The following is a 24,994-nucleotide window of genomic DNA, read 5'->3' as shown; positions in this document are numbered from 1 at the left end:
ATAAGTATGTAAACAAACAGCAGGCTGGTCTTGTGCTGCAGAGCTTACCAGTTTTGGTGAAAGCTTATTAAGCACTGGAAGCTAGAATTTCAGTGAAGGCTGCATCGTAATTAGACCCAGACATCGGCCTAGCATCTGCCCCAGCCATGATGCACCACTCCTCTAAACAGTCAACTAGTTTAACTAACATTAAGAAACAAGACCTTCGGGCTCCCTACTGATACAGTCAATCAATGATCAATGGGGTGAGTGTCTGGTGCACGCAAAACACATGCTAGTCAGCAGCACAAAGGTGGTGCGATGCCTGGACTTCTAACAATGGGTCAATCATACATTGCCATTCATTCACCGGCTTCCCAATTTAACATCTGCTAGCTTGGCACGCATGTCAAAAAAAATACTCATTGGAAAGGCCATTTGGCACACCACACACTGTATTTGAAGTGTCAGTATCAGGGGCCAGGAGGAGAATTAGTTGAGAAAGGAAAATGAAAAAAGACAGCTCAGAACATTAAATTGGTATTTCAACAAAAACTTTAACCTTGAAACGAAGCATCTGAAGTCTACTGCAATCAAGTAGTAATAATTTAGAGATTTGGTTCCCTATGCTAACCTCAATTATCTCCAGTTTAATGGAGTATTCATTGTGGGATGCTGACAGCTAACAAATTGCTCACTGGTTTTCATTTTCTCTAATTAAGCCATGTTAACATGTTCTATTGACTCAGAGTAGCTGCGCTGAAAATTCAACGCTAAATAATTACAAATCAGAAACAGCAAGCTCAAAAGGACAAGGGAAACTGGAAAGTAGGGGGAAAGACAAAAGGAGGAAGGGAAAATAAAGTAGATTAAGGTTCAGGGGGATAAATAGGGAAAACTGGGGAATGAGGTGGTACTAGCTAATGGCTGGAAGCTCCAGCATCATGGAGGAGTAAGTGCAAAGCTGGGAGAGGAAGGGCCAGTCAAAGCTGGGAGAGGAAGGGCCAGTCAAAGCTGGGAGAGGAAGGGCCAGTCAAAGCTGGGAGAGGAAGGGCCAGTCAAAGCTGGGAGAGGAAGGGCCAGTCATAGCTGGGAGAGGAAGGGCCAGTCAAAGCTGGGAGAGGAAGGGCCAGTCAAAGCTGGGAGAGGAAGGGCCAGTCAAAGCTGGGAGAGGAAGGGCCAGTCAAAGCTGGGAGAGGAAGGGCCAGTCAAAGCTGGGAGAGGAAGGGCCAGTCAAAGCTGGGAGAGGAAGGGCCAGTCAAAGATGCAGATGGAAGTGCCGTAAGTTAATAACGAAAGATTATCTTCACTGATTGAAAAATGGAGAATAGAGGAATAAAGTCTGATGATTCACACTGGAAAAGAGAATGAACGTTCTTGCGTAGAAAGTTATCAAAACCTGGAGATGTTTCACCAGAAGTTGAACTGAAGTTGCAGAAGTAAAAAAAAGCTAGATATAATTTAAGAGGGGCAACATTAATTATTTGAAAAGGAGAAATATAAAAGAATCTGAAGGGAAGGGATTTATAGCTACCGGTTGTGCTGGAATTCCTAAGATTCTATGAAAATTCACCTTTATTAAGTCAGAGTTAAAGAACAGATTAGAAATGTTGATGCTGAACTGAGTTTAGGCGATGCTCCCCAAATGCCAAGGCCTCCGCCCACTGTTTAACTCAAGCCAACGCCACTTAGTTTCAACAAGTTAAGGCCCACTTGAGATCGGCTCTGCCCATGGTTCCCAATGCAATGCAAGTCATCAACTTCTCAAAAAGCTCAAAGAGAAAAGCAATGGCTGTCAAGCCCTTGTGAAGGGCAGGTGATTCCAGCTCTAGGGTCAGCACAAAAATCAACAGATTATAGGATATTACTAATTATTGGTAGAATAATTAGTCACTAAGCAATTGTACTATCATTGGCTACAATGACAAACTGAGTGTTATCAGTATTACTATTAGCTATGGGAGCAATTTCATAGAATCCCTGCAGAGTGGAAGGAGGCCATTTGGTCCATCGAGTCCACACCATCCCTCCAAATAGCATCCCACCAAGACTCAGCCCCCTACCACATCCTGTAACCCCACATTTAACATGGCTAATCCACCTAGCCTACACATTACAGGGCAACTAAGCACGACCAATCCACCAAATTTGCAAAATCTTTGGACTGCGAGGGCAAACCCAGGCAGGCACACGGAGAATTTGCAAACTCCACGCAAACAGTGGCTGGAGGGTAGAATCAAACTTGGGTCCCTAGTGTTGTGATCCACCATGCTGGTCCAATGTGAGACACTTATTGGCGGAAGCAACACTTCATCGTGGTTTGCAAAATGGCTTACTGGCTTCAGATTCCCTCCTTCAGCCAGCCTTCCTGCTTCCCAGAACTTATCTTACGATAACTGTGATCATTAAATCACGAGGACAAGGACTGATAATCATCTGCAGTTTAGAGGATTTGGAATGGAACAACATTTGCAGATAATACAGTTAAAAGAACTATCTAGATTTTATGGGGTCTTGTAGCCTCTACCCTGCAACTCAGAAGTCATGAATCACTCTAAAACAAAGGGATGGAATTCTTGCCAGGAGGACATCCCACCTTTAGAGAGCTGAGCCATAGCAGGGAGTGGTGGCCACTGCTGGGACTATATAGAGGCAATCCCCAATGCTGAGAAGCCCAGGTAAGCATATGAATATCAAAGAGTGGAAGGATATGGACCGAGGACAGGCAGAAGTGATTAGTTTAATGTGGCATCATGGTTAGCACAACATCATGGGCCGAAGGGCCTGTTCCTGTGCTATACGGTTCTATCTGCCAGTCATCTCTTTCTAATGAGAGAACAACACTATGGTCCAGGAGGATTGTGGTAACTTTACCTTAAAAGGCATCTAAAAGGTCTTCATACAGACAAGGTATTACCATAAAAAGCAGGAGAATTCGATAACTTACCTTCAGTGCATTGTGCAATTGGAAAACATCATATTGTAGAGGAGTCTTCATCAGCCCAACAATCAGCTTTTCAAACTTGCCACCCAATTCAGATTTTAGATCCTCAACAAGATCCTGTTGCATTTAAATAAGATCACTGTAATATTTCACATTCCTTCAATAACGGCTCTGCCAAGTTTTTACAATGAATACAGTTGACACATGGTTTCACTTAGTGAGATCCCTTCCACAAAATCAAATTGCAGAATTTGGAGACAATTTTTTCCAAATGGACATTAGCCAGATCTTAATAGAAATGACTAATGCAAGTGGGAGGAAGCATCTCAGAGACAAAAAATGGACAGGATTATCAAAGCAAGACTGTTAAAGACTGCAATGCCTTTCTCTTCCTCTCTACAGCCCAGAATAAAGAAACTTCAGAAAATCTGTGGCTGAAATTGCCAACTAACTTAACATTTTAAAAGGATCCTGACAATTTATTTACTAGATTTCATGTGGAATATAAGAGAGCAATGAAAAACAGCTAACTGATTACATGTGAGTGGTTGAGAATATCTTACACCCACTTTTAAAATTATGTAAGGTTAGAAAAAGGCCAACAAGACTTACTCCAAATACAAGACAGGAAAGATGAATTTGAAATATTTACTATCCCTTCCATATGATTTTACAGAACCATTATTATAGACCTGATAAAGGATTTACTGGAAATTTAATCAGGATTGAAGGGTGATTAAAGCCTGAAAAATTTCTGGTTTTTTTCCAAGTTATAAATTGAAGTGTGAAAGTAAATAATGAAAAGTTGGTTTCATTAGTTGAAAAATAACTCATTTATACACGGTACCTTTCATGTCCTTGGAATATTCATGACCCTGAATTAATTTGTAGATGTTTTTTCTGGAAGTGTTGTGATAAGGTTAGGTCTACACTCACACAAGAGTGAACATTACAGACTTTAGTTGACCTAACTACATATCAGGATGGCTCTCTGCCTCTCTCATCTCCAGTGTCATAAAATGCAGACCATCTGGCTATAGGCTTCTTGTTCAGTGAAATCAAGGCACTCCTGCTTCTGTCAGTAATGCCATTTGGTGTTCGGCAAAGGCGTTATCTCAGCTGTAGCTCAATGCCCTAATGCTGTAGTTGCCAGAGCCACAGCTTGGTATCCATTTCCAGTTGGGGCTGTCCATGAGCCTCGTGTCTCTGGTTGAAGGTGTAAGTAACATGTTATTATTTTCATTATTCTTGTTCATTCCCACCTGTGACACTCAGCATTAGCACCAAGAAAGGGAGGGAAGTTGGATTTGCAGCCTTTGGCCCATTAAAAGTTGACATGAGGTAAAGCTGTTCTGTAATGGCGTGGTGCAGTAGTTGAGCAGGGTTTAATGAAAATAGTCACTCTTTCTCAGATGTAGTCTAGCTCCAGTCAGTCCCTCTTCCATCACTCCTGGGGATTAAAATTTCCTCAATATTTCAGTGATCAGATAGTACATCAAACAGGCGAGTTAGAAAGGTGTTGAAGCTCCACTGTTGCTCCAAATGCCAATTGGATATTTGGAATGAAGTACGATCATTTTAAGGCATGCGTGTAGCACACTCAATGATCAAATGACTTTGGACCTCTGGTTTATTAAAAGGTATCCACCACTGGGACTTTTCCACAGCTCTCATTTCCAACCATTATGAAGAATGCATAACTGAGAGTTACATGCAATCAGCACGACTATCACGATGGTGAGAAAACTAGATGGGGCTTGATCTTCTTTCAACTAAAGTTTGTGTTTTGAGCAAATGCATTAAAAACAAATTGAATGCTATAATGAAGCATGCACATTGATGTTTTCTTACCCTGCCAAACAGAGTTTTGTACTGAAGGTTGATTTTCATACGCTGGGTACTGCTTCTAGTTGTCAGGACATGAAGAATGGCACTTTCATCAGTACCTATAGAACAAGAAAACAAAATCTAAAACTTCAAAGAATTAAGGAAGTCAGTAGCACTTAAAGAAAAAGGTCAGAAGTCACAAGACACCAAGTTATAGTCCAATAGGTTTATTTGAAATCAAAAGTTTTCAGAGGAAGGAACAGCGCTCCAAAAGCATATGATTTCAAATAAACTTGTTGGACTATAACCCAGTGTCACGTGACTTCTGACTTTGTCCTCCCCAGAGCGGCACAGTGGCACAGTGGTTAGCACTGCTGCCTCACAGTGCCTGAGACCCGGGTTCAATTCCCGCCCTAGGCGACTGACTGTGTGGAGTTTGCACGTTCTCCCAGTGTCTGCGTAGGTTTCCTCCGGGTGCTCCGGTTTCCTCCCACAGTCCAAAGATGTGCAGGTCAGGTGATTGGTCATGCTAAATTGTTTGTAGTGTTAGGTAAGGGGTAAATGTAGGGGTATGGGTGGGTTGCGCTTCGGCGGGTCGGTGTGGACTTGTTGGGCCAAAGGGCCTGTTTCCACACTGTAATGTAATGTAATCTAATCTAGTCCAACACCAGCACCTCCACATCATTGCACTTAAAGGAGACAGAGGTGTGCCAGGAGACTTGCACATTATCTGAGAGTTTGGATGAAAGATTGCTATTTCAAATGCAGACCTTTGTGTTTAATGGTGTCAAGAAGGGAATATCCACCCTGACACAGCAGTGAAGAGTACCATGTGGGAGTTTGCATTCAAGTATTAAATTTTGGGAAATGCAAGTACGGATTTGGGAGGCAGCGTCACATTCAAGGACAGGAGGACAGCAAGCCTGAAGAAAGAGCACTATGTTACATGGACAAAGCAAATGAAAACAGTGCTTATGGTTGGAAGTGACAACAGCAATTTTGAAATGGCCAGGGAAAACAAATTAAAAGATGAACCAAAACTTTGCAGGATTACACTCAGACTATATGCCATTAAAGTTAATCTAAGTCATTAAACCAAAATAACCAGCTATCAATTTCACTCCTAGATGGCTTAGTTCTAATTGCGAGATTATGCCCTGGGTTCTGGGTTCTTCCAATGAAAAGGTTTCTACATATTTAATGTATCCAATTCCTTTCGTCATGTGATAAAACTATGATTCAATCACCTCTCAAATCTTCTAAAGTTACAGGGCCTACAGGCTAGGTTTGCCAAGCAACCTCTCTCTTAAGGGTTCTGAGGGAAGGTCACTGATCCTGAAAATGTTAACTCTGATTTCTCTCTGCAGACACGGGCTGGCCTGCTGAGACTATCCATCAACCTGTTTTTGTTCCTGATTTCTAGCATCTGCAGTTCTTTCCATTTTTAACCTCTTTCTTAATTAACTTGTTAGACCTTGGCGTTTTCTGTTGTCCTCAACCCTAAAAACCTGTCTTTCCCAAGATTCAGTGCCCAAAACTAAATAAATGGTGTTAATTGGTTACAATGGGCACATCTGGAAACTTTTTATTTTGCCACTTCTCTGTTCTGTAAAACACATAGAAGGCATTAATTAAGTTAGGAACAGCATTCTTTTTTTTCCTAATAATGGTACAAATTCACAGTTTGACTAGTGCAAGTAAAATACCAATACAAGATAAATTATCTGGACATCAGAAGTCTAGAAAATATATGGAGCCTCAGGTATGTAATTCGGAAGAAACCACAGTGCAACAGGCAATGTTCAGGAAACATATTGTCTCTTTTGCAAATGAAGCTCAATATACAAGTTTCATTAGGGGAAGTGAAAAAATAGAAAAGAGAATATGAAAGAGAGACTGGTAAGCAATATAAAACAGAATGTAAAGCTTTCATCAGGCACATCAAAAGGATAGAAAACGTAAAAGCAGGGCCAAGCATAGACCAAAAAGGTGACTTACAGAAGGAGACATGGCTGAAGTATCGAAATAAATACTTTGCACATGCCGTTCCAAGAAAGAAAGTGCTGTTCAAACTATGGCGGAATAGGAAGTCAAACACTTGAAAGGATTAAGATTGATCAGGAGGAGCTATTGGATTGGCTTGCCTGGACTCAAAAGTGGATAACACACCAGGTCAAGGGATGATGCACTCAAATATAGATTAGATTCCCTACAGAGAATTGGCCCAACAAGTCCACACCGACCCTCCGAAGACCAACCCACCCCCCCTCTGACTAATGCACCTAACACTGTTAGAAAATGCACCTAACACAATGTCTAACACTATGGGCAATTTAACATGGCCAATTCACCTGACCCACACATCTTTGGACTGTGGGAGGAAATCGGAGCGCCCAGAGGAAACCCACGCAGACACGGGGAGAATGGGCAAACTCCACACAGACAGCTGCCCAAGGCTGGAATTGAACCTGGAACCCTGGTGCTGTGAGGCAGCAGTGCTAACCACTGAGCCACTGTACTGCCCACTAACAGAAATGAGAGTGGAAATTTGCAGAAGCACTGACAGTGATTATTCAGTCTTCCTTAGATTCAGAGGTGATGCGAGAGAAGTGGAGAATTGCAAATGGTACACCCTTGCCTGAAAAAGTTTAATGATGGGTTCAGCAATTAGAGGTCTATCAGTTTATTTTCAGTGAAAGGGAAGTTTCTAGAAACAATAAATCAAGCCAGAAGTAACAGTCACCTGGCCAAATATATTAAAGAAAATCTAGCACAGATTTTTTTTTAAATGGGGAAAATCTGTTCCAAGTAATTTGGAGCTTCTTTGATGGAGGTAAGAGAGTGAGGATTGATGAGGATAACAGTGTCGATGTGGTGCACAGGAACTTTGTTAATGTATTTGACATGAGCCACACAACTTTTTTTTAATGAGTAAGGTTTTATAGCCTCTGGAATAAAACAGACAGTAATGACATTGATAGAAAATTAGCCGAGTGACTGGAAATGGAGAGTGGTGGCTAATGGAATTCTTTTCAGGCTGGAGGAAGATTTGTCGTAGAGCTTCCAGAAGTCAGCACTGACCTTGTTTTCCTTTATATATATTAATGCCCTTGGTGTACAGGGCCCCATTAAAATGCTTGTGGACAAGACAAAATTTGAAAGCATTGTGAACTGTTATGAGGGTAGTGCTGAACTTCAAAGAGGCACAGATCAGTTGGTGGAATGGACAAATAGACGGCAAGTTCAATACAGAGACAACATAAAAGTAAATAATTTTAAAGTAGATGCAGGAGCGGAGACTGGATGTATATTTACTCTTAGTCATTGAAGATGGCAGGACAGTTTATTAACAGAGGCATAGAATTCATGAACAAAGAGGTTGTGTTGAACTTATACAAAATGCTAGTTTGGTCTCAGCAGGAGTATTGCATCTAATTTGGCAGCCACATTTTAAGAAGGATGTGAAGGCATTGGAGAGAGAGTGCAGAAAATAGTCACGAGAACGGCTCCAGGGCTGAGGTACCCCAGTTTGGAAGATAGATTGGAGAACTTAGAGCTGGTTTATTTGGAGAGAAGCAAGCCAAGGGGAAGTCATATGGAAGTGTTCAAAATCATAATGGATCTAGTACCTCATGGAGGAAAGAGAGAAATTGTTCCCATTTGTGAAAGGATTAAAAACAAGACGGCGCTGACTTCAAATATTTGGTAAAATGGTAAAAAGCAAAATATGAAAAATACCTTTTTACATAGCAACTGGTTAAGCTTTGGAATGGGCCTGTTGTGGAAGCAGGTTCAAAGTATTCAAAAGATGGTTAGACAAAAAAAAAAGAGCGTATAGGATTATAAACTAAAAATGGGGAATGGCGCTAAAGGACGGCTCATTTGGAGAGCCAATGCAGACATAATGGGTTGAATGGCCTCCTTCTGAGCTGTACTGTTAAGCTATAAAATACTTAATGAAACAAGAAGAAATCATGTGGTTTAAGCTATATCTGGAATATATGCATATAGTTTAGATTTAAAATCTGGTCTAACACGGAGGACCAGCTGCATTGTTAGATCTTTTTGGACCATTTGAACGAGATGGCTAAGTCCTGTAAATCCTGGATAAAGACTCAGTTCACTTATAAAGATCTTCTCATACTACTTAGCACAAGCAAACCATTCTGCTGTATTGGTGTTTACATTCCTCCCTCAGGGAGCAGAAAGTGAGAACTGCAGATGCTGGAGATCAGAGCTGAGAATATGTTGCTGGAAAAGCGCAGCAGGTCAGGCAGCATCCAAGGAACAAGAGAATCGACGTTTCGGGCATAAGCCCTTCTTCAGGGCTTCTTCATTCCTGAAGAAGGGCTTATGCCCAAAACGTCAATGCTCCTGTTCCTTGGATGCTGCCTGACCTGCTGCGCTTTTCCAGCAACACATTCCTCCCTCAGCTACAGCCAAACAGTTTAACTTATGAAGTTTGGGGAGTGTGCTAAATACCATCTTGCATTTGCTTTTTATAAAAGTAATGAATTACAAGCAAAGTATTTGGAGACCTTGCCAAGATGGAAGTAAGTCTCATACAAATGGAAATTATCCACTATAATTGTCATCAAGATCAGAAACAACAAAAAGGGGGATATAGTTTGAGGTCATCTGCAGATTAAAGTATAGGACCTTAAACCCAAAGGATCACAGTTCCTTTACCAAATAACCTTGAACTCCCAAGATGCCAGAAGCCAGTGCACAATCTGGGCTTTGTGGGATATTGTCAACTGAACTGGTCTCCAATAGCAGGGCAGTGACAAACTGGCAATAGAGGCTGATGGCTGGTAAACTCTAAACACAAAAACGATGACAAAATAAATGGATATAGTTTGGGTTCATACATATCCAAAATTGGTATTAATAAAGAGAATACTTACCCAGTCCTTTCATTGCTTTTCTAAGCACCTCAGCATCATGGTTTGCATCAAAATTTGGATAGTCCTTAATGGTTCCCCTTGTAGTCTGGACAGCAAAAGGAATTAGTTACTTTCTCTTAATATATAGAAGACTACAAACAAAGCCCCTTTTTGTTCTTTGCCTCTAACAACCAGCTTTAAAGTAATACACGCTACAAATTTTAGGACTGCAGCTGAGTTATTTACAGATTGATTTTTCAGTGTACACCTTAGCAGTACTGGACAGACTCATAACTTCACCCAACTGAAATGCACTCCCTTAGTTCTAGAAAAGACAACCTGTACTAAATATCATTCATATTTAGTACAGGGCAAACGGCTTAATCTTTGTGGTGGTGAATTTTGGCTAACTTTGCATAGTTCCATTAAAGCGTGTGCCAGTACGCCAAACCCTGCTCCCCCAACAACCACCTTTTAAACACACCAAACAAATTAGACACTGTAGCTAATTTGTCCGTCATGTCAATGCTCTCGGCGATTCTGACCAGCCACAACAAAAGAACAATCCTCGTATATTTTGCAAATTTATTGCCAACAGATTAGCACAAAAATATAAATGTTTAAAAATTCATTCATGGATGTGGCCATCATTGGTTAGATCAGCATTTATTGACCATCTCCAATTTCCCTCAAGGTGGTGCTACTAAGAACAGTGATTAGCTTGAAGAGGAGAGAAACAGATTGCTGAAGTATTCGACAAATTATAAATTAAATTTAATACAAAGGAAAAAGATGAAGTGATCCATTTTGGCAGGAAGAATGAGGAGAAGTAATACAATATAAAAGATAAAATTTTAACAGAAGCAGAGGAGCTGGAGGATAAATGCACATAAACCATTAAAAGGTGGCAGGACAGGTTGAGAATGCAGTTAATAAAATGCACAAAAACCTGGGATTTGGAGTCTGATAAAACACTGGTTCAGCCCAACGTTTTGTTTGCTTTTCACTGGAGTAATAAACCTGCCTCACCAGTTGTAATAAAAACAAAGGACTGCAGATACTAGAAATCTGAAAACAATCAGAAATTGCAAAAAACTCAGTAGATCAGGCAGCTTCTGAGGAGAGAAAGCAGAGTTACCATTGAGGGAGGTGAAAAAAAATGGATGTCTGGTGGTGGAAGGAATGGTGGCTTATAAACCTTTGGATGTGGATGTTGATGGGTGGAAAGTGAGGACCAGAGACCCTATCAGTATTGGAGGGGGGCAGTTAAGGGGGGAGGGCAGATGTGCGGGAAACGGTCCAATAGGGGTTAAGGGCTGTGTCAGCTACGGTGGTAGGGTATCCTTGAATCGAGGAAAAAGTTGGAAAGGATCGAGGCCACCCCCCACCATGGAAGGGGGCATCATCAGAACAGATATGACAGAGTTAGAGAAACTGGGAGAACGGAATGGAATCTTTCCTTCATTCAGGGGGTGAGAATGTACAGTCCAGGTAACAGAGGGCCTGGATTCGTAGTGAATATTGGTGGCTAGCTTATCCCCAGAAATGAAAACATCCCCAGAGATGTCGAGGAGGGGAAGGAAGCAGTCAGAGACGGATCAGGTGAAGAGGAAAACTGGGAGGTAAAATTGATAAACATTTTTCAATTCCAAGAGAGGGATGCATCTATGTCATTGAAGTACTGGAGAAAGATTTCCAGCATGCGCAATTCCTTATTTTAGTGTTTAACGCACCAATTGTTCTGATTTGTGTAGCTGTAACTTTATAAACTTTGGCCTGGAGCAGTGTGTTCAACTCTGGGCACACTGTGGAAAGAGGGCGCAGAAAAGATTCTTGAGAATGGTTCTTGCAATGAGGGAGTTCAGTTACTAGTTAATTAAGGAGAGGTTGAGAGAGTTTGATGGAGGTTCAAAATTATAGGCCATCTGGACAAAGACAAGAGGTGTAAACTTATTATTACTCCTGACTGCTGTTATTACTGTTGTTCTTCACCAAATGAAATTTTGGTAACTTGACATGTTGAAGTGGGAAGCCAGAGTTTTGGGAATCCTTTCAAAAAAACAGCAGAGGATAACTAAAAAAAACCAATAAAGGATGAGAAGATAAAATATGAGAGTAAGGTAGCTAATGATATAAAAGGATATAGCAAGAATGTTTTTAGATGTCGAAATGGTAAGACAGAGGGAAGTGTGGGCATTGGACTGTAAAGCAAGAGGCTGGAGAAATTGCAATGGGGAAGGAAGAAATTTCTGAGGAGCTGAATAGGCACTTGGCGTCAGTCTTCATGATGGAATACACTAGCAGCATAGCAGAATGTCAAAAGACTCAGGGGCACAGGTGAGTGTAGTGGCCATCATTGAGGAAACGATGCTGGGGAAGGTTTGAAGAAGGTGAGTACATCACCTGGACCAGATGGCCTACACCCTATTGTTCTGAAGGAGGCAATTGAGGAGATTGTGCAGGCATTGTTGGCGACTTTTCAGGAATCACTGCAGTCAGGGAGGGTGCCTGAGGACTGAAAAATAGCTAACGTAACATCCCTGTTTAAAAAGGAGGGAGGGAGGCAGAAGACAGGAAATTACAGGCCAGTTAGTCTGCCAGTGCTGTTGGTAAGATTTGAGAGTCCAATTATTAAGGATGAGATTGTGAAGTATGATAAAACAAGGATGGAGCCAGCATGCCTTCATCAAGGGGAGGTCATGCCTGACAAATTTGTTAGAATTCTTTGAGGAGTTATTGATGGAGAGCCAGTGGATGGGATCTATTTGGATATCCTGAAGGCCTTTGACAAGGTGCTGCATGAGGTGGGGGGGGGGGCTGCGAAATAAGATTTTAAACAAGCCCATGGTGTTCAGGGCAAACAACGGGCATGGACAGAGGATTGGCTGACTGGCAGAAAGGATTGAAGGAGTCATTTTCAGGATGGCAGCTGGTGATGAGTGAAGTTCCGCAGTGGTCAGTGTCAGGGACAAATTATTTGTGCTATATATAATGATCTGGACCAAGGAATTGAGGACATGGTTGTCAAATTTGCGGGTGACACAAAGATAGGTGGAGGGACAGGTCTTGTTGAGGAAGTGGGGAGGCTGTAGAAAGACTTGGACAGGCTAGAGAATATGCAAAGAAGTGGCAGAGTTTTTTTTATCAAATCATTTGTGGAACATTGACATCACTGGCTGGTCAGCATTTATTGCCTGTCCCTAGTTGCCTGTCAGAAAGTGGTGGTGAGCTGCCTTCTGAACTGCTGCAATCCATGTGGTGTAGATTGACCCACAATGCCTTAGGGAGGGAATTCCAGAATTTTGGCCCAGCTGTGAAGGAACGCTGATATATTTCCAAGTCAGGGTTTTGGAGAAGATCTTGAAGTGGGGATGGTCCCATGTATCTACTGCCCTTGTCCTTCTAGATGGAAGGTTTGGAATGTGCTGTCATTGGTGACTTTTGTAGATAGTGCTCACTGCTGCTGCTGAGTATTGGTGGTGGAAGGAGTGAATGCTTCTGGATGTGGCCCTAAAAAAGTGGGCTGTTTTGTCCTAGATGGTGCTGCATCCATCCAGGCAAGTGGGCAGTATGCCATCATACTCCTGCCTTAGGCCCTTGAAGATGTTGGACAGGCTTTAGTAGTCAGGAGGTGAAAGTCACTTGCCACAGTATTCTAGCCTCTGATTTACTCTTGTAGCCACTGTGTTAATATGGCAAGTCCAGTCGAGTTTCTGAACAACAGTAACCTCCCAGGATGTTGATAATGGGGAGTTCTGAATATCAAGGGGTGGTGGTTTGATTGGCTCTTATTGGAGATGGTCATCGCCTGGCATTTGTGTAGCATACATGTTACTTGCCACTTACCAGCCCAAGGCTGGATATTGTCCAGATCTTGTTGCATCTGAATATGAACCGTTTCAGCATCCGAATTGTTGCAAATGGTACTGAACACTGCAATGATCAGTAAACATCCCCACTTCTGACCCATTACGGAGGGAAGGTCATTTATGAAGCAACTGAAGATGGTTGGAGCCTAGGACACTACCCCAAAAAGCCCCTGCAGAGATATCCTGGAGCTGGACCATAATGTCAGGGTCAAAAAGCAAGGCGTTGGAAAAGCACAGAAAATCAGGCAGTATCAAAGGAGGACAATCGCCTCTCCTGCTGCTTGGATGCTGTACTTTTCCAATGCCACACCTTCTGACTCTGACTCTCCAGCATCTGCAGTCCTCACTTTCTTCTGGAATATAAATGTGGGGAAGTGTAAAGTTATGCACTTTGGTCGGAAAAACAGAGGCAGAGACCATTTTCTAAATGGAGAAAAGCTTCGGAAACCTGAAGCACAAAAAAGGCCTTCAGCCTCCGAGTTCAGGATTATCTTAAGGTTAACAATGCAGATTCAGTTGGCAGTTAGGAAGACACATACAATGTTAGCATTCATTTTGAGGGGGCTAGAATACAAGAGAGGGATGCACTGCTGAGGCCGTACAAAGCTCTAGTCAGACCATATTGAAAGCATTGACCTATTTTGGGCCCCAAATTGAAGGAAGAACTTGCTAGCATTGGGGAGATGGGGGGGTGGGGGGGAGTTCCCAGAGGAAGTTTACAGTAATGATGCCATGGATGAAAGGCTTGTTGTACTCTGTAGTCCTGATGGTATTTCAAAAGATGGTGGGGTGGGTAATCTGGAAACTTACAGAATACTGAGAGGCATGCAAAGACTGAACATGGAAATGATGTTTCCATTGGTAGGACAGACTAGGGCCCAAGGCCACAGCCTCAGAGTGAAGGGACAACCCTTTAGAACTCAGATGAGGAGTAATTTCTTCAGCCAGAGGGTGATGAATCTCTGCAACCCATTGAGGCCAAGTCATTAAGTGTATTTAGGACATATATTAAATGATTCTCTTATCAATCGAGAAATGAAGGCTCATGGGGAGAAGGTAAGAGAATGAAAGACATATCAGACATGACTGAATGGCAATCGATTTGCTGAATAGCCTAATTATACTCCTTTGTTTTATGACCTTATGGGATAAAATTCCATTCAAAGGCAGACTTGAATCAACCTCCCATTCTTCTATAATGCAAAATATGCAAGTTAGAACATAGAACATTCCAGCGCAGTATAGGCCCTTGATGTTGCGCCGACCTGTGGAACCAATCTGAAGCCCATCTAACCTACACTATTTCATTTTCATCCATATGTTTATTCAATGACCATTTAATGCCCTTAAAGTTGGCAAGTCTACTACTATTGCAGGCAGTGTGTTCCACGCCTACTGCTCTGAGTAAAGAAACTACCTCTGACATCTGTCTTATATCAATCACACCTCAATTTAAAGCTATGTCCCCTTATGCTAGCCATCACCATTTGAGGATAAAGGCTCTCACTGTCCACCCTATCTAACTTTCTGATTATCTTATACATCTCAATTAAGTCACCTCTCAACCTGGTTCTCTCACAAAAAATAGCCTCATTAGGCATTCCCTCCATACCAGGCAACATTCTGCTAAGTCTCCTCTGAACCCTTTCTAAAGCTTCCACATCGTTCCTATAATACAGTAACTGCACGCAATACTCCAAAAGTGTGGCTGCATCAGAGTTTTGTACAGTTTGCAGCATGGCGTCGTGGCTCCGAAACTCAATCCCACTACCAATAAAAACTAACACACCGTTTGCCTTCTTAACAACCCTATCAACTTGGGTGGCAACTTTCAGGGATCCACGCAGATGGATCTCTTTCAAGATCTTCCTAGTTTAACAGCAAGCTACTTAAAAGTGCAATTCTATGCGGAGGATCTTCATGGCTCACACTCAGTTCAGTATTTAGTTCTTTCTTACTTTTTTTATTAGCAACTGCAAAATTCAGAGAATGACTCTCACTAATGCTATATCGGATAACTCAGATTACTCATGTTGCTGTCATTTTACCAACACACCCAGTAAGACTGTAGCAAGTCTGGCAAAGTAGTCAGTAATTTATGATAAAGCTGTTAATGCAATCAAAGCATATTTAATGCTGCTTAAAATCAATAAGCTTCAAGAGTACACAAAGAGAGGAATGCGTGTGGCTTTCAATATTTAGGTACACAAAGACATCATAATTCATTCCAGATATCAGCAATATTATAAAAAGAGGCCAGTGTTTAGGTTTAGGTTGTAGCCAGCTCTAGCATGAACACTTGAAGTAAGGTAATCTGAATCCAACTCATTTCAAACAGAATAAGGTTTTAAGCAGTCATTTGGTAGTACAGAACTTGTACATTTCAGTGTAGCAATAAGACAGTTCAAGGCACAGCTAAGTTTTTTATAACATAGTGGTGAAAAAAGACAGAACTGTGCCGGTTTTCATTTCCAAATGTTTTGATAATGAGACACAGATTGGTTTTAATAGAAACATGTACATTCATGTTGTTGCCATGGGATCCCCAATTAGATTCCACGAGAAACACACCTTCAGTGGAATTGCAGCCACCCTTGGATCTCTTGCCACTTCCAAAATGTTGGTGGTATATTTGGTTGAATGCGTAGCTGAATATAAGAATTTCCTTACATATCTTACTGGACTTCACCTCCTGCTTAAATTCACATTTGAACTGGAACAGTCAAATGAGTTACCTTTCTTCAATGTTCTCATTGCGAGTTGGACAGGTGATTTTCTATTACAGTGTACCCTCATTGGTCAGTACACACATTGGGATTCCTACTATTCCTCATGATGCCAGAAAGACCTTATCAGAAACATTACAACTAGGGCCTGAGCCATTTGTGCACCCTGCAAACTTGATGCTGAAATAATGCACTTCAAAAACTTAACAAGGCCACCCTGATCTGATCATTTCTTTCTTTCTATCACACAAACTCCTGAAAGGTCCTAAAGTTGGTCACTCTTGTTCATGAAACCTTGGTTCCAACTCAAATTAGGAGAATTTGTCTCCACCACATCTGCTCCCAGGAGGACCAGTTCCAATACCGTACCACCCAGATGGCCTCCTTCTTCAAAGACCGCAATATCCCCCCAGACGTGATCAATGATGCCCTCCACCGCATCTCCTCCACTTCCCGCTCCTTCACCCTTGAGTCCCGCCCCTCCAATCGCCACCAGGACAGAACCCCACTGGTCCTCACCTACCACCCCACCAACCTCCATATACATCATTTCCGCCACATCCAAAACGGACCCCACCACCAGGGATAAATTTCCCTCCCCTCCCCTATCAGCATTCCGAAAAGACCACTCCCTCCGTGACTCCCTCGTCAGGTCCACACCCCCCACTAACCCAACCTCCACTCCCGGCACCTTCCCCTGCAACCACAAGAAATGCAAAACTTGCGCCCACACCTCCCCCCTTACTTCCCTCCAAGGCCCCAAGGGAGCCTTCCATATCCGCCACAAATTCACCTGCACCTCCACACACATCATTTATTGCATCCACTGCACCCGATGTGGCCTCCTCTACATCGGGGAGACAGGCCGCCTACTTGCGGAACGTTTCAGAGAACACCTCTGGGACACCCGGACCAACCAACCCAACCACCCCGTAGCCCAACACATCAACTCCCCCTCCCACACCACCAAGGACATGCAGGTCCTTGGACCCCTCCATCGCCAGACCATGGCAACACGACGGCTGGAGGAAGAGCACCTCATCTTCCGCCTAGGAACCCTCCACCCACAAGGGATGAACTCAGATTTCTCCAGTTTCCTCATTTCTCCTCCCCCCACCTTGTCTCAGTCCCAACCCTCAAACTCAGCACCACTTTCCTAACCTGCAATCTTCTTCCTGACCTCTCCGCCCCCACCCCCACTCCAGCCTATCACCCTCACCTTGACCTCATTCCACCTATCGCATTTCCAACGCCCCTCCCCCAAGTCCCTCCTCCCTACCTTTTATCTTAGCCTGCTTGGCACACTCTCCTCATTCCTGAAGAAGGGCTCATGCCCGAAACGTCGATTCTCCTGCTCCCTGGATGCTGCCTGACCTGCTGCGCTTTTTCAGCTCCAACTCAAATTACACTGGAAAGGTAAGGTATCTCAAAGATTTCAGCAGCTGTGCCATCATACTACTATGCAGTAGCAACAAGTGTGGGGTCTACCACAAACAGGAAGCGTCTGTCAAGCCTCAAAGATATTCTGCTTACCAGACAAACGAGTGAATGTCAGTGCCAGTGTGATGTCACAAATGTGCACAGTACGTCCCAAAGACTGGCACATTTTATCAAACAACATCACCCTTCAGCTGTGAGCAACAAGCAAAGTATGGGCCATATCCAAACAGCTCAAACATCTGCAACTCACAAGGCAGTGCGCAACTTTTGAGAAGATTGTGCAGTTGAACATCATCTGCTGGATAATACTAAGTGTGCTAACATTTACAGTGACAACCAATTTAGGATCATCAATCAGACTCAGCAGTGGTGCCCCGGAAATGTACCGAAAGCTGCTAGACTCATCTTTTCAGACAGAAAGAGAATGTGCTTACTCACTGGCTCTGATTCAGTTCGACAAACAGCTTTTTGTGTATTTTATTTGTTTCCTCAGGCAATACTCTGACCAGAGTCAACCTGTCTGGTTTATAAACTTAGACAAAGCTTAGCTGCTAACGATCCAAATCATTAATTGGCACATTCTCCACTGCAACACCTTTACAAATCAGGATCCACTTGCTGAAAAACCAGCACTCCTTCATGCCATACAAATGCTGGTTTTTCTCTTAACTTCGTATTCTTGCAAACGGTTGTGATGAATGCAAGAAAAAAAAGCTTTGACAAAATGTCTATTTTTTCCCAGCAACACTCAAGGTTTTAATTCTGGTGTCTAAACAGACCCTACGTTTGGCATGGTAAGCAGCCTATGATCTGCTGCTGGGAAGGGGAAAGAGATTATAACTCAGGGCAAAAAGATTCGAGAGGGGCAGATTCCACTTGCTCCTACCAATGAATACACACATGACCTCAAAGAACAATGGAGCATTGGGCTTTTACATTTGTTCAGAGAGACAGAAAGAGCACAATAACAGAGGTGAACAAGGATGTAGAATTATTATTAATTATTATTAGTGGAATTAACAACTCAACTGAAAAGTACTGTACATGGCTAGTATCTTCTGTAGTTTCCTGTCCAAACACCATACCTTGTTCATCAGAAGCACTAATCAGGATATTGCTCCGTTACAGACATAGAGATGTGCAGCACAGAAACAGACCCTTCCGTCCAACTCGTCCACACTGACCAGGTATCCCAAACAAATCTAAACCTATTGGCCAGCATTTGCTCCATATCCATCTAAGCTCTTCCTACTCATAAACCCATCCAGATGTTTTTTTAAATGTTGTAATTGTACCAGCCTCCATTATTTCCTCTGGCAGCTCATTCCATACACATACCATCCTCTGTGTGAAACATTTGCTCCTCTGGTCCCTTTTAAATCTTTCCGCTCTCACCTTTAACCTATGCCCTCTAGTTTTGAACTCCCCCCACCCCAGGGAAAAAAATCCTTCACTATTCACTTCATCCATGCCCCTCAAGATATTATAAACTTCTATAAAGTCAGCCCTCAGCTTCTGACATTCCAGCCTATTCAGCCTCTCCTTGTAGCTCAAACCCTCCAACGCTGGCAACATCCTTGTAAATCTTATCTGAATCCTTTCAAGTTCAACAACATCTTTCCGATAGGAAGGAGACCAGAATTGCATGCAATATTCCAAAAGTGGCCTAATCAATGTCCTGTATAGCTGCAACATGACCTCTCAACACCTATATTTAATCCACTGACCAATAATGGAAAGCATACCAAATGACTTCTTCACTATCCTATCTACCTGCAACACCATTTTCAAGGAGCTATGAACCTGCACTCCAAGGTTTCTTAGTTCAGCAACACTCCCAGGACCATTAAGTGTATATGTCCTGCCCTGATCTGCCTTACCTAAATTCAACACTCATGTTTATCTACATTAAATTCCATTTGCCACTCCATCAGATCAAGGTTCCATTTTACTCCGAGGTAACCTTCCTGACTGTCCACTACACCACCAATTTTGGTGTGATGTGCAAACATACTAGTTATACCTCCTGTATTCACATCCAAATTATTTACAGAAGTGACAAAAAGCAGTGGACCCAGCATCTATCCTTATGGCACACCACTGGTCACAGGCCTCCAGTCTGCAAAACAACTCTCCATCATCATCCTCTGCCTATTACCTTCAAACCAAATGATATAAATTAATTGATATACAGCCAAGGTATGTAGAGTACATTTCTACATGATTTAGATTCTTTGTTGTCCAACCCTCTGACTCCTTTTAATTCAAATAATAGAATAGTTAATTCAATTTGAAGAAGCAAACACGATTCTACTTAATTTCATGTATTTTAAATTCTGAAAAAGCTAGAAAGCTAATCTGATACTTTCAGGAAGTGTGTAAAAAAGCTGACTGAGATCAATAAGAATATTAAATGTACTTTTATTTATGCTCAGTAATCTACTTTGAAATCCCAATTCTGTCCAGCTTCCTATATTATGTGAAATTCATTGACTCCTGGACAAATACAGTAATACTTTTTCAACATAGTAACATGTTGTAGTTGTGACAAGTCTCTGTCGGTGAGCCTGGCATTAATTTATAAATTTATCAGTTATTTATAAATAACTGAGTTTTGCAAATTAAGTGCAGTGAAATTAAATGTAATTACACACAGAATCTCAGTGTAGGTACCGAGGGGAAAGAAAAGAGAAAAATAGAACAGGGCAGAAGAAATCCAGATATAGATGGTATTCTCTCTCGGGAGCCTAATAATTTGGGGTATCTTGGCTATAACCAGAATAAATTGGACAATTCCATCCATTCATTTAATTCCTCTTTTGTGATCAACAACAGAATATAGGTTGAAGAACATTTGGTGTTTGATTTCATTAGTTTGATTACTGTCACGTGTACAGAGTAATGTGCAAAGTGTTGTCTTATGTGCTTTACAGGCAGATTCATGCTGTACAAGTGCATCAGAGTAACAGAACAGAGTGCAAGATACAGGTTACAGCTGCCAAGATGGTGCAGAGAGATCAACAGTAACATTTAAGAGGTCCATTCAGAAGTCTGAAAATAGCAGGGTAGAAGCTGTCCCTGAATCTTTCCAAACGTGCATTCAAACTTTTATCTTCTGACAGATGGAAGAGAGTCTAACTTGCGTGGGAGGAGTCTTTCGTTATGAAGAAGTCAATGGATGGGAGACTGGTTTGTGTGATGGACTGAGCTGTGTTCACGACTCTCTGTAGTTTCTTTCAGACTTGGGAAGAGCAGTGGCCGTACCACGCTGATGCATCCAGTTAGGATGCTTTCTACGGTGCATTTATAAAAATTTGTAAGTGTCTTTATGGACATACTGTGTTTCCTTAGCTATAGTGTCAATGTGGGTGGGGGACCAGGGCAGATTGTTGGTGACTGTGACTCCCAAGAACTTGACAATCTCCACCTCAGCGCCTTTGATGCAGATTGGGGGCATGTCCTCCACTCCGCTTCCTTAAGTCAATGACCAGCTCCTTCATTTTGCTGGTGTTGATGGCGAGATTGTCATCTTTGTACCATGCTGTTAAGCACTCAATCTCCTTCCTATATTCCATCTCATTGTTGAAATCTAAACTACAATGGCGGTGTCATCAGCAAACTTGCGCATAAGTAGTATTGTACAGGGCTGAGTACACAGCTTTGCGGGGCACCAGTGTTAAGAATTGTCTCTCATAAATATGGCTCCATGATTAACCATCACTTTAAACAAACTGCAAAAATTAAACATACGATCTCTCACACCAATTTCTATTCATGAATCTGACTTGTTCAGTATTATCATCAATTGGGATCATAACAATATACACTTATACAGGTGATTGATGATTGGGGCAAATTCACTAATGGTAGACAACATCGCGTGCTTCTTTTTAAAAAATTGTAGCTACAAAATTAGATGTGTGCATTATAATATGAACTGTAGTCCACATTTAAATTCATTGAAATAGGAGCATAGTTATTATTAAACAAAATGTTACTAGAAAATAGAATGACTGGCCTGAATATCATTGTTACAGTGACTTGAAGATTTACCAAACTGATAAAAACCACAAATATTCGCATCCAACCTCCACTTACTGCCACCCGTCCCACAGTCTCTGAGCTCCACAGAACATCAGTTCCTACTTTCACTTCCAGATCTACTCTCGGTTGGTCATTTCCACTAAGGATGGCAATACAACTGCTCTCAGCCCTTAAGGCTTCTAGAAGGGAGAACATCAAATCTGCTCCTGACCACTTCCCAGTGGCTACTTCTCGATTGGATCTGCTCATGTAGAAATAGAGTTTGGCTTCTATACTATCTTGTATAAGCTTTTTAGTCAAATATATATGAGGGATAGGCTCTTTGGAGAATTACTGGACTGTTGCCAGACCAATTTGCATCTAGCATCTTGGAGAGAAAAAGGTGCCAGTAGAATAGTTTTTAAAAATTATAGCCCCTTTAGAGGGGAGTAAAGTGGATAGAACGTGGGATGAGTGGAGGTCCGCACCATGTTTTCAGTGAAAGGCTCAAGCTATTTTCACTCCACTGTAGCCAGCAGCAAGGATGTCAGATGCAGGTGAGAGAGAACAGGAGCCAAATATCAGGAAGCAGTTGGAACCATCCTTTTAGTCAGGAAGGAGGGATACACAAGTTGAGAAAGCACGAGGACACTCTTGCACCCACTTTAGCTGCTGGTTTATGTCAGCATCTAACTAAGTTAGAGTCCTAAAGTGCCAATGATTATAAAAGTCCCCCCTGTCTGTATCTGGCTGAGCCAGGAACTCAAACCAAAATCCCTAGTATTGAGAAAGGCTGCATAGTTCCAATATGGCAAGCCCAGTTAAACTGACAGTTTATCAATCCGTTTCAAAGGAGATTAAACGCTGGAGAAAATAAGTGGATTTCTGTTTAGAATGTCACAAATATCCCTTGACTCTGCAAATGTAGTATTCTTTGACCTGCTATTATATTGACAAGTAAAGCTCTGGCTCAAATATTAGGGATGACCTAAGTTTATGATCTATATTTTACTGATTCACTACTTAATAAAAGCAAGAAAAATGACACCTCATTATCACAAATCCTTGCTTTGGAGGGACTACACTGAACACCAGAGGAGATTTTGGGACCAATAGCCAAGCTGCTAGATTGAAACAGTTTACAGCTGCCACACACCAATTGACACTTGGTCCTACTTAAGTCTGCAAGCTGCTCTGGTTAAAACATCAGGCACAACGCTCAGCTGAATAAAAAAAAAGTGGCACCAGTTAAGTGAAATCAGTAATCGCATCAAAACAAAACCTCAAAAGAAATGAATTCCAGAGTTTTTTTTTAAAAAAAAGCAAAATATAACAGCCCCACCCTCACAGGACCACAACCTCCCAGCTCAGGCTGCATCCACTCAGTATCCGAGCCAAGCTGATCATAGTGGTTTCAGGTTCGGTCTCCAGGCAGGGCTGATCTGGAATTGCAATATTTTAACCAGCTTTAATTCAACCGACTAAAGTGGGAAATAGGACAGGAATCCATCTTCGTTGAACCAGATTCCAGCAGGGTTTTTTTTGTGCTCCTTTTTCCATTAAACGCTCCTCTGATACTCACCAAACACTTCCAGCACTAGAGAGTCAGACCGTGGTAAGTTAACAGTTGGAAAAATGTAAAGCTGGTTTGGGAAAGACAGCGAAGCAAAAATGAACACCAAATAAAAATTCTAGAGGCGCGCATCCTATCTGGATTCAAGTTTTCTTGAACTTTTTCAGATATTTGGAACTAGTTCAACAAATTCCCCATTTCAGCTCAATATTAGCTGTGGGGGAAAATGGGGTCTCAAGTATTCAGTTTCGTATTATCAACATAACTTATAGTTTCCTACGTAAAAAGTAGTTAAAGTTATGCCTTGACATGGCCAGTAAACGAACAGCAGCTTTTTCATTCAACTTGGTGTAAATATTGGACCTACCTTCCCTTTCGATGCCATTTTCCAGTCTAATCAAAACAAAAAAATAAAATTAGTGAAGCGATCACAACAAGAACGTCGGTAATAAAAACACGTCGACAAAATGTAACTTCAAAGTTTCATCTTGGTCATGATTTACTTTTTAAAATCCAAATATATAACCCAATTCTAATCTAGACAAGTTTACATCTATTCTGTGAAACTGAGCAGAGACATTCTGTACTTTTCCTCCTATTACCAATTCCTCCCCCAGACCGACGTTTGGTTTTTTAAAAAATATTAGGTATAGTAACAATGAAGGCATACTGTTTAGCCGAGCTTCTTCGGGGTTTGTGAGGCAGAAGCACAGCTGAATATCGAAAACCACTATAAGTGTGAGCTCATACTTTCCAAGTCGTACAACTCCAGCAGACCCCACCCTGCCTGAGGAAACAGTGTAAGATGAAGAGCTTCGAATGCTGGGAATTGTAGTTCTATTCGATGAAAGATTTGACAACCTTTTCCTGGAGCACCTCATTTTCCACTTGTGAACTCTGCAGGTTCCTGGACTTGATATCGAGTTCAGCAATTTCAGGGCGTGAGACCATGTCCTTATTCTCACCCACCCACACACTAAGCCACATCACGAGGACTGCTATCACACGTAAGAGGCAGTGAGGTCTGCAGATCAGAGTTGAGAGTGTGCTGCTGGAAAAGCACAGCAAGTCAGGCAGCCTGCTCCTCGGATGCTGCCTGACCTGCTGTGCGTTTCCAGCAACACACTCTCAACAACTGCTATCACACACAGCCTATTGTCAGCTGCTAATCGCCCCCATTCATTCCCCGACTGAACTTTAATCACTCCTTTGTCTGTCTAAATTTTTCTCTCTCTTTGGACTCTATCTATATCTATTGTTTACTCCTCCGTCCTCCCCCCATCTTCTGTATAAATATCAACCCTTTCTTAGCTATTATCAGTTCTAAAGGAAGGTCACCGGACCCAAAACGTTAACTCTGATTTCTCTGGTGCTGCCAGACATGAGCTTTTCCAGCAATTTCTGTTTTTGTCTTTGGGCCCTCCTCATCGTCATGGACATGCAATCCCTTTACACATCCACCCCCCCCCCCTCCAAAAAATGGTCTCAGGGCTCTCTGCTTCTTCCTGGGAAAAAGGCCTATATCATCCCCATCTACCAACACTGTCCTCTGCCTGCCCATCCTTGTCCTCACTTTGAACAACTACTTCTTTCACTACCCGCATGGGACGTTATTCCTGTCTCTTTGTGGGGTACGTAGAGCATTCCTTGTTCCAGTCCAACTCTGGTCTCTCCCCACAACTCTTGGCTTGGTGGCTCAGTGGTTAGCACTGCTGCCTCACAGCGCC

At 42.2% G+C, this 24,994-nt stretch overlaps 1 protein-coding gene across 1 annotated transcript in view; it reads right to left on the bottom strand.

Moving 5' to 3' along the window:
- LOC140485741 (annexin A5-like) overlaps positions 1-24,163 on the bottom strand; it is a 56,925-nt gene extending 32,762 nt beyond the window's left edge. The window contains exons 1-5 of the mRNA XM_072584222.1: positions 23,938-24,163; positions 23,635-23,660; positions 9,658-9,742; positions 4,775-4,869; positions 2,927-3,040 (exon numbers count right to left, since the gene is read on the bottom strand). Coding sequence (XP_072440323.1) covers positions 2,927-3,040; positions 4,775-4,869; positions 9,658-9,742; positions 23,635-23,660; positions 23,938-24,148 — 531 coding nt within the window. The 5' untranslated portion in view covers positions 24,149-24,163. The remainder of the gene's footprint in view (positions 1-2,926; positions 3,041-4,774; positions 4,870-9,657; positions 9,743-23,634; positions 23,661-23,937) is intronic.
- Positions 24,164-24,994: the final 831 nt, after the last annotated feature.

This window comes from Chiloscyllium punctatum, chromosome 14 (genome assembly GCF_047496795.1).
Source record: "Chiloscyllium punctatum isolate Juve2018m chromosome 14, sChiPun1.3, whole genome shotgun sequence".
Classification (NCBI taxonomy): Eukaryota; Metazoa; Chordata; class Chondrichthyes; order Orectolobiformes; family Hemiscylliidae; genus Chiloscyllium; species Chiloscyllium punctatum.
Note: the sequence above shows the minus strand (reverse complement) of the source record. Positions and strands in the feature narration are given on the sequence as shown.